At 39.7% G+C, this 14,242-nt stretch overlaps 1 protein-coding gene across 2 annotated transcripts in view; it reads left to right on the plus strand.

The window, feature by feature from the left end:
* Window positions 1-14,242, plus strand: part of INTS7 (integrator complex subunit 7) — a 101,977-nt gene that overhangs the window by 73,816 nt on the left and 13,919 nt on the right. For both annotated transcript variants that reach the window (XM_032136488.2, XM_032136489.2), the window contains 3 exons: window positions 1,926-2,120; window positions 2,646-2,749; window positions 4,161-4,229. In XM_032136488.2, the coding sequence (XP_031992379.1) occupies window positions 1,926-2,120; window positions 2,646-2,749; window positions 4,161-4,229 (368 nt within the window). The remainder of the gene's footprint in view (window positions 1-1,925; window positions 2,121-2,645; window positions 2,750-4,160; window positions 4,230-14,242) is intronic.

The raw sequence follows: 14,242 nt of genomic DNA on the forward strand, positions 1-14,242 counted from the left end.
TACGGAGAGTGGTTTACTAATTTGTAGAGTAAAATGTGAATGCTACCAAATAATAAAACAGATCATTTGACACTTAATAGTAGAGATGGCCATGCTAAGGTCAATATGAGGTAAAATTGGCCAGATAATATTGGAACTGACTTCTAGAACCCCAAAATCATGTCTGGCTCTTTTGCTAAAAGACTAATGTGAGATAGTACCTAAGAAACAGCATCAACGTGTTTAAGTGGGTCACGTCATAGAGGAAAATTTTCACTATGCTTCCGTTTATTGTTAAATTAGCACATTTTTATATGTGCCTTTTGTTAAAACTACATAGTGCTAGGATCTCCATTAGGACAGTTGCCAAATAGTTAAAGGTTTTCTTAGTTCTCTGCCCACCCTGGCTTGCCTTACCATTTACCTTTTCTACCTAGCTAATGCTACCCAAGACTTACCCCTGATACCCCTCCATCCTCACTGAAACTTATTTGTGTGTTATAACCTCTTCTTCCTTGGTGTCTTCTCTGTGCTTTCTGAAGTGTCTACTCAGAAATTATTTTTAAAATTAATCTGGGCTACAGGAGTTTGAGGCCAGCCTGAGCAACATAGCGAGACCCCGTCTCTACAAAAAAAATTAGCCGGGCACAGCCGGGCGTGGTGGCTCTCACCTGTAATCCCAGCACTTTGGGAGGCCGAGGCAGGCGCGGATCATGACGTCAGGAGATCGAGACCATCCTGGTTAACACAGTGAAACCCCATCTCTACTAAAAATACAAAAAATTAGCCAGGCGTGGTGGCAGGCGCCTGTAGTTCCAGCTACTCGGGAGGCTGAGGCAGGAGAATCACTTAAACCCAGAAGATGGAGCTTGCAGTGAGCCGAGATCGTGCCATTGCACTCCAGCTTGGGCAACAAGAGTGAAACTCTGTCTCAAAAAAAAAAAAAAAAAAATTAGCCGGGCCATGGTGGTGCGCACCCTTAGTCCCAGCTACTTGGGAAACTCAGGTGAGAGGATGATTTGAGCCCAGAAAGTTGAGGCTGCAGTGAGACATGATTGCACCACTGCACTCCAGCCTGGGTGATAGAATGATACCCTGTCTCAAAAAAAAAAAAAAAAAGAAAAGAAATTTGGGCTAGCGGTGGAAGAGGGTAACTTTGAGGCAATGTTCATTTTTTAAAAACAGTGACTGTCTAGAAACATATTCCTCCTGCCCTTATCTTTCTTTTTCTTTCTGCCCCCAACTTTTCAAGGTTCCAGTGATGGGAATTTCAGATTAGGAAGGTAGCAAGGTAATAGGGGATTTGGGGGGATGGTAATGTCCTTGAAGCATCCCTTATGTGATTATCTCCTTTTTTTTTTTTTTTTTTTTTTTTGAAACAGAGTCTCACTCTATTGCCCAGGCTGGAGTGCAGTGGCACGATCTTGGCTCACTGCAAACTCCACCTCCCGGGTTCATGCCATTCTCCTGCCTCAGCCTCCTGAGTAGCTAGGACTACAGGTGCCCGCCACAAGGCCCAGCTAATTTTTTTGTATTTTTAGTAGAGACGGGCTTTCACCATGTTAGCCAGGATGGTCTTGATCTCCTGACTTTGTGATCCGCCCGCCTCGACCTCCCGAAGTGCTGGGATTACAGGCGTGAGCCACCGCGCCCGGCCGTGATTATCTTCTTGATGATGTTCTTGACAGCCCACATATTATGGGGTCTTTGTGAATGTAGGCAGTAAGGAACCTTTGAATAGTGATTGTACATACAGTTTTTCAGAGCTAGTGTTTAATAACAACGTTTTTCCTTCTAATATTACATTATTCTTTTTATCATTTAGGTCTTTATCCATCAGTGTTTTTAGAGAACTACTGCACTTGACCACAAACTGATAAATACTTGGTACTGCCTCATCTCACTGTTCTGTTTACTTTGTCTTAAATATCTTTTTTTTTTTCCAGGCAGCTAGTACACCACTGAATCCTTTAAGCTTTCAATGTGAATTTGTAAAACTCAGGATTGACCTTTTACAAGCCTTCTCTCAACTTATCTGTACTTGTAATAGCCTGAAGACAAGCCCACCACCTGCAATTGCCACGACTATTGCCATGACCTTAGGAAACGACCTCCAGAGGTGTGGTCGCATCTCCAATCAGGCATGTCTTAACTTTCAGTGCATTTTTTATTTACACTTTAGAGATTTTTGAAGTTATAAGATGAAAAGTTGTGAAATATAAAATCAGTGGTTTGACTCAGACATTATTATAAATGTTTATTAACTCAACTGTCTGGCTAAAAAATAGGCTGATGTGTTATTAGAATGATAAAGTGATTCATGGTACCTCAATGGGTGCTACGTATTTATATAAAGAGAAAGGACACAGATTTTTTTAAAAACTTGAGAATGTTTATAACTAAATTATTTTAGTGGAACTTGAAGAAACTAAAATACAAATGTTTTTGTTTCTATATGTCATATATAATCTTGTGAACATGTATAGTTTCATTTGCCTTTTTTTAATTTAACAAAGTTTATGAAAATGAATGGAATGACAGTGAAAAGACGGCAGTATTTTTTTGAATTGTTATTGTTTGAAGGTGCTTTTTTATGTTTTGGTTTTTGTGTTGTTTATACAATAATGATAGCATGTTTGTTTGTCATAATTGATTTTTTTTTATAGATGAAACAGTCCATGGAAGAATTTCGAAGCCTTGCTTCTCGATATGGGGATCTTTACCAGGCATCTTTTGATGCTGACTCAGCAACTTTGAGGAATGTTGAGCTGTATCCCAAGCTTGCCCTAGTACTTCTTGTTCTTTTTGGAAGTATTCTTTTAAATATAGACTACCTCAGATGTGCTTACCTACAAAATACATGTTAAATAATCCTACAAATTTATTATATAGTTTCCCCTTTAAAATATATAAACAGAATAATCTTACTTTTTAACTTTACCCAGAATTTTAACAAAAAATGGTGACTCAAAGGTGTCTTTTTTATATCCAGAAAGAGCATCCAAAGCAACATCCAAAGCCAGTGTTGCTTACCTGTGCTCACTTGAGCTACAGCAGACAACACAACACATTTTCCCACCAAAGAACATGTGTTTCACCTCACCTTTCTTTGTGGCTAACAGTCCTAGTTTTTATCACCTTTATTAATGATCTCTTCAGTAGCGTTAGTTGTCACTTTTGTTTTTTTTTGTTTTTGTTTTTGTTTTTTGAGATGGAGTCTCACTCTGTTGCCCAGGCTGGAGTGCAGTGGCATGATCTTGGCTCACTGCAACCTCCGCCTCCTGGGTTCAAGCGATTCTCCTGCCTCAGCCTCCCTAGTAGCTGGGATTATAGGCGCATGCCACCACAACCTGGCTAATTTTTATATTTTTAGTAGAGACAGGGTTTCACCGTGTTGGCCAGGCTGGTCTCAAACTCCTGGCCTCAAGTGATCGACCTAAAAGTGCTGGGATTACAGGCGTGAGCCACCGTGCCCAGCCTAGTCATCACTTTTAAACCCTTCCTAAGTTCTCCATATTTTCTTATTAGCAACTTCAAATCACTTTTGAAAGGAAGGAATAGAAATTCTTTTTTTAAGTTGTAGGACTTACCAATCAGTAGTCCTTGGCATTTAGTTTACTGATTGAAACCCACTGAATGCTGTGGGCCCTCTGCCCTACAAAATGCATATATGCAGAGACACCCAAAACGTGCATATAAGTTGAGGAGGTTGCCAGATCTCTTGAGCCCTAGATTAGGAACCTCTGGGATAAAGGCTCCTTAGACCACTGCGTTTTGTTTTTGTTTTAATTTTTTTTTAACTTTTATGAGTGAAACCTTTATTTGCTTGTTTGTCTCAAACTCTTATGAAAAACCCCTATATCTAAGACAGATAAAAACAGAGTTGCTGTAATTGAATCACAGGGCCTATCACTTGATTTCCCCTTCCCACAGTAGTAGCCTCTGAAGTACCCTTCTTGGAACAGAGTCTGAGGATCACTATTTTCTTTCTGAGGATCACTATTATAGACAATGTATATCCCTTAAGAAGAAAAGGTAGAGCCCCAGACCATTCGAGTTGATAACATTATGATTACCTTCACTAGGCAATCATTAAATCTTGACCCATTTAGTATTCAGGTAATAGAAACCTATAGTGGGTTTCTTCTCTATTTTCGTATGTAACCTTAACATCAATCCAGACAGCAGCAGAGCTGTTTACTGATATCTCATGCAATAGAAGCCCTGATTTTGGATCCAGAATCAGCAAGGTAATTCTAATATTAATAATAGTTGACGTTACAGAACACTTTCTATACATTGTCTTACCTAATCATCAGAAGAGTATTTTGGAGCTAGTATTATGGAAGTAAAAACAAAGCAGAAGAATTCTTCCAGCATTTTTTGCGGGTCACATAACTAGTGACAAAACATAGATTTTCTGACTCTGTTATCTACTTACCTCCTGCCTCCTGTTTTCAAAAAGTTAACATAGAAAGATAACTGGGAAGAAATTCTTTGAATATGAACAATTTCTTCTCGTATATTATAATTAAACTATGAAAAATTGAATTAATGATACAATTAAACTTGAACTTGAGATTTTTTTCCTTTGGCTTCTTAAACCAAAATATCCCTGGTTTTGCTCTTTTAAATTTTTCCCCTCCCCCAATAACTAATTATTCAAAATAGTTGTTTTCATTAAAGAATGATTCCTTTTTCTTCCTATTATAGTATTCTCTTTTGGAATATGCATTTTCTTTCTTTTTTAACTTTTAAGTTCAATGTTACATGTGCAGGTTTGTTACATAGGTAAACTCGTGTCACTGGGGTTTGTTGTACAAATGATTTCATTGCCCAGATTTTAAGCTTAGTACCCAATAGTTATTTTTCCTGGTCCTCTTTTTCCTCCCACCTTCCACCCTCAGGTAGGCCCCAGTGTGTGGTGTTCCCCTCTGTGTTTCCATATGTTCTCATCATTTATCTCCCACTTCTAAGTGAGAACGTGTGGTATTTGGTTTTCTGTTCCTGCATTAGTTTGCTGAGGGTAATAGCTTCCAGCTCCATCCATCTTCCTGCCAAGGACATGATCTTCTTTTTTATGGCTGCATAGTATTTCATGGTGCTTATGTACCACATTTTCTTTATCTGGTCTGCCATTGATGGGCATTTAGGTTAATTCCATGTGTTTGCTATTGTGAATAGTGCTGCAGTGAACATATGTGTGCATGTGTCTTTATGATAGAATGATTTCTATTCCTTTGGGTATATACACAGTTAGGGGATTGCTTGGCGGAATGGTAGTTCTTGTTTTTAGCTTTTTGAGGAATCATCACAGTGCTTTCCACAATGGTTGAACTAATTTACACTCCCACCAACAGTGTATAAGGGTTCCCTTTTCTCTGCAACCTCACCAGCATCTGTTATTTTTTGATGATGTAATAATAGCCATTCTGACTGGTGTGAGATGGTATCTCATTGTGGTTTTGATTTGCATTTCTCTAATGATAGTGATGTTGAGTTTTTTTTTCATATGCTTGTTGGCCATGTGTATGTCTTCTTTTGAAAAGTGTTCATGTCTTTTGCCCACTTTTTAATGGGCTTGTTTTTTTCTTGTAAATAATTTAAGTTCCTTATAGACGCTTGATATTAGACCTTTGTCAGATGCATAGTTAGCAAAAATTTTCTATTTTGTAGGTTGTTTGTTTAATCTGTGGCTAGTTTCTTTTGTTGTGCAGAAGCTCTTTAGTTTTATTAGATCCCATTTGTCAATTTTTGCTTTTGTTGCAATTGCTTTTGGCATCTTTGTCATGAAATCTTTGCCCATGCATAGTCCTGAAGATTGTCTTCCAGGGTTCTATCATTTTGGGTTTTACATTTAAGTCTTTAATCCATCTTGAGTTGATTTTTGTCTGTGGTGTAAGGAAGGGGTCCAGTTTCCATCTTCTGCATATGACATCCAGTTATCCCAGCACCGTTTATTGAACAGGAAGTCCTTTCCCTATTGCTTGTTTTTGTCAGCTTTGTCAAAGATCAGATGGTTGTAGGTGTGTGTGGCCTTGTTTCTGGGCTCTATTCTATTCCATTGGTCTGTGTGTCTGTTTGTATACCAGTACCATGCTGTTTGGGTTACTGTAGCCCTGTAGTATAGTTTGAAGTTGGGTAGCCTGATGCCTCCAGCTTTGCTCTTTTTGCTTAGGATTGCCTTGGCTGTTTGGGCCCTTTTTGGTTCCATATGAATTTTAAAATAGTTTCTTCTAGTTCTGTGAAGAATGTCATTGGCAGTTTGATAGGAATAGCATTGAATCTGTGCGTTGCTTTGGGCAGTATGGTCATTTTAACAATATTGATTTCTCCTATTCATGAGCATGGAATGTTTTATCGTTTGTTTATGTTATCTTTGATTTTGTTGAGCAGTGTTTTGCTTTCACCTCCCCAGGTAGCTGTATTCCTAGGTATTTTATTCTTTTTGTGACAGTCGTGAATGGGAGTGCATTCCTGATTTGGCTTTCAGCTCGACTGTTGTTGGTATATAGGAATACTCGTGATTTTTTATGTTGATTTTGTATCCTGGATCTTTGCTGAAGTTGTTTATCAGCTTAAGGAGCTTGTGGGCCAAGACTGTGGGCTTTCCTAGATATAGTATCATGTGTGCACACAGGGATAGTTGGACTTCCTCTCTTCTTATTTGGATGCCCTTTATTTCTTTCTCTCACCTGATTCCTTTGGCCAGGACTTCCAATACTATGTTGAATAGGAGTGATGAGAGAGCGCATCTTTGTCTTATGCTGGTTTTCAGGGGGAATGCTTCCAGCTTTTGCCCATTTGGTATGATGTTGGCTGTGGTTTTGTCATAAGTGACTCTTATTATTTTGAGGTATGTTTCTTCAATTCCTAGTTTATTCAGAGTTTTTTTAATATAATGGGGTATGGAATTTTATCAAAAAGCCTTTTCTGCATTGATTGAGATGATCATGTGGTTTTTGTCTTTAATTCCATTTATGTGATGAATCACATTTATTGATTTGGATGTGTTGAACCAACCTTGCATCCCAGAGATAAAGACTACTTGATGGTGGTGGATAAGCTTTATGATTTGTTGCTGGGTTCAGTTTGCCAGTATTTTTTGAGGATTTTTGCATCAATGTTCATCAGGGATATTGGCCTGAGGTTTTTGTTGTTGTATCTCCCCCAGGTTTTGGTATCAGGGTGATGCTGGCCTCGTAGATGAGTTAGGGAGGAGTCCCTCCTCCTTAATTTTTTTGGAAAAGCTTCAGTAGGAATGGTGCCAGCTCTTCTATGTATACCTGGTAGAGTTTGGCTGTGAATCCATCTTGTCCTGGGCTTTTTTTTTGGTTGGTAGGCTATTTATTACTGATTAAATTTCAGAGCTCATTATTGGTCTCGTCAGGGATTCAGTTTCTTCCTGGTTCAGTCTTGGGTGAATGTATATGTTCAGGAATTTATCCATTCCTTCTAAATTTTCTAGTTTGTGTCCATAGAGGTGTTCATATTTCTGTGGTGTCAGTGATAATATCTTCTTTGTTGTTTCTAATTGTGTTTACTTGGATCTTCTCTCTTCTTTATTAGTCTATCAAATAGATATTAGTTTTTTTTTTCAAAGCACCAACTCTTGGATTTCTTGATCTTTTGAATGGCTTTTTGTGTGTCAGTCTCCAGTTCAGCTCTGATTTTGATTATTTTTTGTCTTCTAGCTTTGGGGTTGATTTGCTCTTCATTCTCTAGTTCTTTTAGTTGTGATGTTACTTTGTAAATCGAGGTCTTTCTAACTTTTTGGTATAGGTGTTTAGTGCTGTAAATTTCCCTCTTAACACTAGCTATGTTCCAGAGATTCTGGTTATGTTGTTTCTTTGTTTTCATTAGTTTCAAAGAACTTCTTGATTTTTGCCTTGATTTCATTTCTTGCCAAAAAGTCATTCAGGAGCAGGTTGTTTAATTTCCATGTAATCGTATGGTTTTGAGCGATTTTCTTGGTCTTAATTTTATTGTGCTGTGGTCCAAGAAAGTGGTTATTATTTTCATTCTTTTGCATTTGCTGAAGATTGTTTTGTGTCCAATTGTGTGGTTGATTTTAGAGTATGTGCCATGAGGTGATGAGAAGAATGTATATTCTTTTGTTTTTGGGTGGAGAGTTCTGTAGATGTCTATCAGGTCCATTTGATCTGGTGCTGAGATTAGGTCCTGAGTATCTTTGTTAATTTTCTGCCTCACAATGATCTAATACTGTCATGGAGTGTTGAATTCTCTCACTATTACTGTGTGGGAGTCTAAGTCTCTTTGAAGGTCTCTAAGCACTTGCTTTATGAATCTGGGTGCTCCTGTGTTGGGTGCATATATATTTAGGATAGTGAGGTGGTCTTGTTGAATTGAACCTTTTACCATTATGTAATACCCTTGTCTTTTTTTTTTTTTTAATCTTTGTTGGTTTAAAGTCTGTTTTGTCTGATTTAGGATTGCAACTGCTGCTTTTTTCTATTTTTCATTTGCTTGGTAGGTTTTTCTCTATCCCTTTATTTTGAGCCTATGGATGTAATTGCATGTGAGGTAAGTCTCTTGGCATACCATTGAGTTTTGGTTCTTTATCCACCTTGTCAATCTGTGCCTTGTAATCGGGGCATTTAGCCAATTTACATTAAAGGTTAGTATTGATGTATGGATTTGATCCTGTCATCATGATAGCAGCTGGTTATCATGCAGGCTTGTTTGTGTGGTTGCTTTATAGTTTCTCACTGGTCTGTGTACTTGTGTGTTTTTGTAGTGACTGCTCCTCCCTTTCTATATTTAGTGCTTCCTTCAGGGGCTCTAATAAGGCAGGTCTGGTGATAACAAATTCCCTCAGCATTTGCTTGTCTGAAAAAGATCGTATTTTTCTGTCACTTATGAAGCTTAGTTTGGCCAGATATGAATTTCTTGGTTGGAATTTCTTTTCTTTAAGAATGTTGAGGCCGGGCGAGGTGGCTCCTAACTGTAATCCTAGCACTTTGGGAGGCCAAGGTGGGAGGATCACTTGAAGTCAAGAGTTTGAGACTAGCCTGGCCAACATGGTAAAACCCCGTCTCTACTAAAAATACAAAATTAGCTGGGCGTGGTGGCACGTGCCTGTAATCCCAGTTGCTTGGGAGGCTGAGGCAGGAGAATCTCTTGAACCCGGGAGGCAGAGGTTGCAGTGAGCTGAGATCGTGCCACTGCACTCCCGCCTGGGCAACAGACCAAGACTTTGTCTCAAAAAAAAAAAAAAAAGGAATTGAATATTGGCCCACAATCTCTTCTGGCTTGTAGGGTTTCTGCTTAAAGGTCTGCTGTTAAGTCTGACGGACTTCCCTTTGTAGGTGGCCTGACCTTTCTAGCTGCCTTTTTTTTTTTTTTTTTTTTTTTTTTTCCGTTTCAATCTTGGAGAATCATGATTATATGCCTCGAGGATGACCTTGTGAAGTATCTTACTGGGGTTCTCTGCAGTTCCTGAATTTGAATGTTGGCCTCTTTTTCTAGGTTGGGGAAGTTCTCATGGATGATGATATCCTGAAATATGTCTTCCAAGTTGCTTCCATTCTCCCCATCTCTTTCGGGGACATCAGTGAGTTGTAGATTCGGTTTCTTTACATAATCCCATATTTCTCAGGGGTTTTGTTCATTCCTTTTCATTCTTTTTTCTCAATTTTTTTTTCTTTTTTCTGAGACAGAGTCTCACTGTTGCCCAGGCTGGAGTGCAGTGGCGCAATCTCAGTTCACTGCCACCTCTGCCTCCCAGGTTCAAGTGATTCTCCTGCCTCAGCCTTCTGAGTAGCTGGGATTACAGGCGTGCACCACCATACCTGGCTAATTTTATTTTATTTTATTTTTAGTAAAGACGAGATTTCAACATGTTGGCCAGGCTTGTCTCAAACTCCTGACTTCAAGTGATCCACCCATCTTAGCCTCCCAAAGTGTTTTTTCTCTATTCTTATCTTACTCTTTTATTCAGAAAGCCAGTCTTCAAGCTCTGTGATTCTTTCCACAGCTTGGTCTGCTTTGCAATTAATTTTAAGGATTGCATTATGAAATTATTGCAGTGTGTTTTTCTACTCTATCAAGTTGGTTTTATTCTTTTTTATACTGTCTATTCTTGTCTGTTGGCGCCTGTATCATTTTATTGTGCTTCTTAGCTTCCTTGGATTGGGTTTCAATGTATTCCTGCTTCTTGACGATCTTCATTCCCATCCATATTCCGATTTCTGTTTCTGTAATTCCAGCCATTTCCGCCCAGTTCAGAACCCTTGCTGGAGACTTAGTGCAGTCATTGGGAAGAAAGAAGGCATTCTGGCTTTTTGAGTTGTCAAAGTTCTTGCACTGGTTCTTTCTCATCTTTGTGGGCTGCTGGTCCTTCAGTCTTTGAAGTTGCTGTCCTTTGCTTGTTTTTTTTTTTTTTTTTTTTTTTTTCCTATTTGATGACCTTGAGGGTTTGACTGTGGTATAAGGTGGGTTTAGTCAACTGGCTTCATTTCTGGAAGATTTTAGGGAGCCAAGGCTCAGCTCATAACTCCTGGACTACCTGCTCTGGGGGACTGGTATGAGCCTCAACTTTGTTCTCTGACTCCTTGAGGGTAGGAACTGACTGCGCTGGGTAGGGGGCCAAGGTGCTCCAGGGCCACTGGTTACTACACTCCAATGGGTGGTGCCAGCTAAAGCGTTTCATTAGGATGATGGCAGCAGGATCCATCCTCAGTTGCACATGCCAGCAGCAACAACAGCAGCATAACGGGATGCACACTTGTCCACTGCTGCAGGATACTAGCAGGTCTGGCATGCCGGCCTTTGTGTGGGCCTTCACAGCAGCAGCAGAGGCAGCGCAAGTGGCCGATGGGGTGCAGGGGAACCCTGTTGATGACTGTGCACGCCATGGCACTAGTGGTAGTATAAGCATAGGGGCATGGCGCTGGCGGACACAGAACTGTGTGTGCCCTCTATGTAGGTGGAGGTAGCCACTTAGGGCAGGGGAAGGTCCACTGTTCTTCATGCCTAGTTTCACTCCCAGGGCAATGTTGGCACAGGAGCTCCAAATGCAATGGCGGTAATGCGGGGGTGATGGGGGCAGAATGCACTCACATCAGCAGCAGTGGCAGGGCAGGGGGAACGTGCACTTGTGGGGCTGGGGAGGCAAGATCTGCCCATGCACACATGCTGGCAAAGCAATGTTAGGGTGGCCATGGGCCCAGGGAAAGCTGCCAGTATAGGGAGGGAGCAGGTGAGCTGGCACGTGTCCACAGGCCGGGCCGCTGTGCTGGAGCTCACTACCAGTTAGGCGCAGTCCATGAGCACAGGAGCTTTGATGCAGGCCCCCCAGGACACCCAAGGCTGCACTGCAAGCAGGCACAGCCAGGTTGGGGCCCCAGGAGAGGCCACATGGACTGGCCCCATCTGATCATCAAGACTGCCCTGTAGACTTGAGGTCTGACAGTTCCCTTAGGGATAAAGTCTCCTATGGGAGCAAGTCAGCAAGTTAAGCCTAGAGGGATGGGTGCCCCTGGCCATATTCCACTACAGATGCTCACACACCAAATGCTCTGGGCTCTGCATTGGCTAGAATACGGCCCCTAACACTTCTCTAAGCAGCCCTCTGTGCCAACTCAAGTGTCCATAGTGGTTGAGGAATCGCCTCGTGCCAAGATTCCAGAGGCCCGTGGCAGTAGCTGGTTGTTTTTTTGCCAATTCAAGTCACTGTTCCCCCAGTGCGATATCCCCATGCAGGGGTCCCTCCCAGCTTCCTCCCCTTCAGCCCAGCTTCTGTGTCTTTCCTCTGTCCACCCTTAATTTCTTCCCTCTAAAGATCTGTTAGGAGAGGACCAGTCATCCTGGTCCCTTGGTGGTAGCTGTTCCACCTGGCTGCGTCTAGTCAGCCATCTTGCCCAGCTCTTGCATTTACACTATCTATAATTTCAATCTAGTAAGGCCTGAGATTCCAGTATCAGTTTCCTCAAAGAGAATATAATCAACAAAGCAGTTTAAATTTCTCTACCCAGATTGTAACAGGAAGAAAAAAGGCTGAAAAAATGAAGAGTCAAAGCTGGCCTGTGGGGTAATGTCATTTAGACTAATATGCATGTAACCGGAATCCTAGAAAGAGGGAAAGGGGGAACAGAAAAATATTTAAATGGCTAAAAGTCTTTTATATTTAATTAAACATATAAACCCACAGAGCCAAGAAGCTTAATGAACCTCTAGCAGAGAAAACATAAAATTAGAGCAAGGCACACATAACAATCAAATTGCTGGAAACCAATGATAAAGAGACAAATTTTTTAAAGAGAAAGAAGATATTATTTAGAAGGGAAGAAAATATCATTTAGAGGGGAAGAACGATGAGAATGTCTACTGATTTCTCATCAGAAATATTACAAGCCAAAAGACAAGTGGAGCAACATCTTCAAAGTCCTGGAAAAAAAATGTTAACCTATAATTCCATATTCAGGAAAAATACCATTCAATAAATTAAGGTTAAATTAAGACATTTTCAGAAAAAATCTGACACATTTTGCCATCAGCAGATCTGTACTACAAGAAATGTTAAAGGAAGTTCTTTAGGCTGGAGGAAAATTATTTCAGATATAAACTCAGACCTACAAAACTGAATAGGGAGGATTACAAATGGTAAATGTTTTTTTTTAATTTTTAAAAAGATAATTGACCATTTATATAAAAATGATGTTTAGGAGTTTATAACATATAGAAGTAAAATACATGAAATAAGACAACAGGGGGATATAGTAGTAAGAATCTTACATTTAGTAGTATATTATTTGACAGTAACTTCTGATAAACTGAGGGTGAATATTTTCAACTCTAGAGCAGCCACCAAGAAATAAAACAAGCCAGTAGAGCCATAAAGTGGAATACTAAAATATAAAACTCCAAACTTTCTAGAAGACTACGTTGGAAAACCTCTTCATGACCTTGAAGTTGGTCATGATGTCTTAGGACACAAACAGCAGTTACCGTAAGAGAAAAATTTGCTGAATTGGATTTAAACTTTTAAATCTGCTTTTGTTAAGATGTCATTTAAAAAATGAAAAAGGTTACGGACAGCAAGAAAATATTCTCAAAACATATTCTATCAAAAGACTTTTATTCAGACATTGTTTTATTAAGAACACCATAAAACTTGACAATCCGATTTTTCTTTTTTTTTTTTTTTGAGAGGGACTCTCTCTCTGTCGCCCAGGCTGGAGTACCGTGGCGTGATCTGGCCTCACTGCAACCTACGCCTCCCAGGTTCAAGTGATTCTCCTGCCTCAGCCTCCCAAGTAGCTGGGATTACAGACGTGTCACCATGCCCAGCTAATTTTGTATTTTTAGTAGAGTCAGGGTTTCACCATATTGGCCAGACGGGTCTCAAACTTCTGACCTCAGGTGATCCACCCGCCTTGGCCTCCCAAAGTGCTGGGATTATAGGCGTGAGCCACCATGCCCGTTTGACAATGCAATTTTTTAAAACTGGTAAGAGTTTTGGGCACTTCAAAAAAGAAGATATGTTAATATCCAATAGGCACATGAAAAGATGCTTGACATCAGTAGTCATTAGATAAAATCACAATGAGATACTACTCCCACTAGAACAGGTCAGATTAAAAAGACCTTCGATATCCAATGTTGGTGAAGATGTGGAGGAGCTTGAATTCATACTAATATGTTGTTGGGAATACAAAATGCTACAGCCAGTTGGAAAACTGTTTGACAATGTCATACAAAGTTAAACATAAATTTATCATATGACCACCCATTCTATTCCTACTGTTTTACCCAAGAGAAATGAAAACATGTTTCCACACAGACATATACACAAATGTTCATAGCATCTTTATTCATAATAACACATCTGGAAAAGCCCAAGTGTCTCTCAGTAGGCTAATGGATAAGCAAATTGTAGTATATCCACAAATGAAATACTAAGTAATAAAGATGAATGACCTGTTGATCATTCAGCAGGTCATACAGAAACCATGAGTGCCCTCAGAAACATGCTGTGAAAGAAGCCAATAGAGAAAATCAGTGAAACCAGGAGCTGGTTCTTTGAAAAGATTAATAAAATTGATAAAACTAGTCTGAGCAAGAAAAAAAATAAATCACCAATAGTAGAAATAAAATAGCGGCATCAATACAAATCTTACAGATATTAAAAGCATAATAAGGGAAGAATAACTTTGTGCAAAGAAATTTGCTTAGGTGAATAGGACAAATTTAAATATGCTTCATTAGCATAGACAAAAATTTTTTTAAAAGTTTAGTCCAA

Source organism: Hylobates moloch, unplaced genomic scaffold (assembly GCF_009828535.3).
Source record: "Hylobates moloch isolate HMO894 unplaced genomic scaffold, HMol_V3 SCAFFOLD_18, whole genome shotgun sequence".
In the NCBI taxonomy this organism is placed as follows: Eukaryota; Metazoa; Chordata; class Mammalia; order Primates; family Hylobatidae; genus Hylobates; species Hylobates moloch.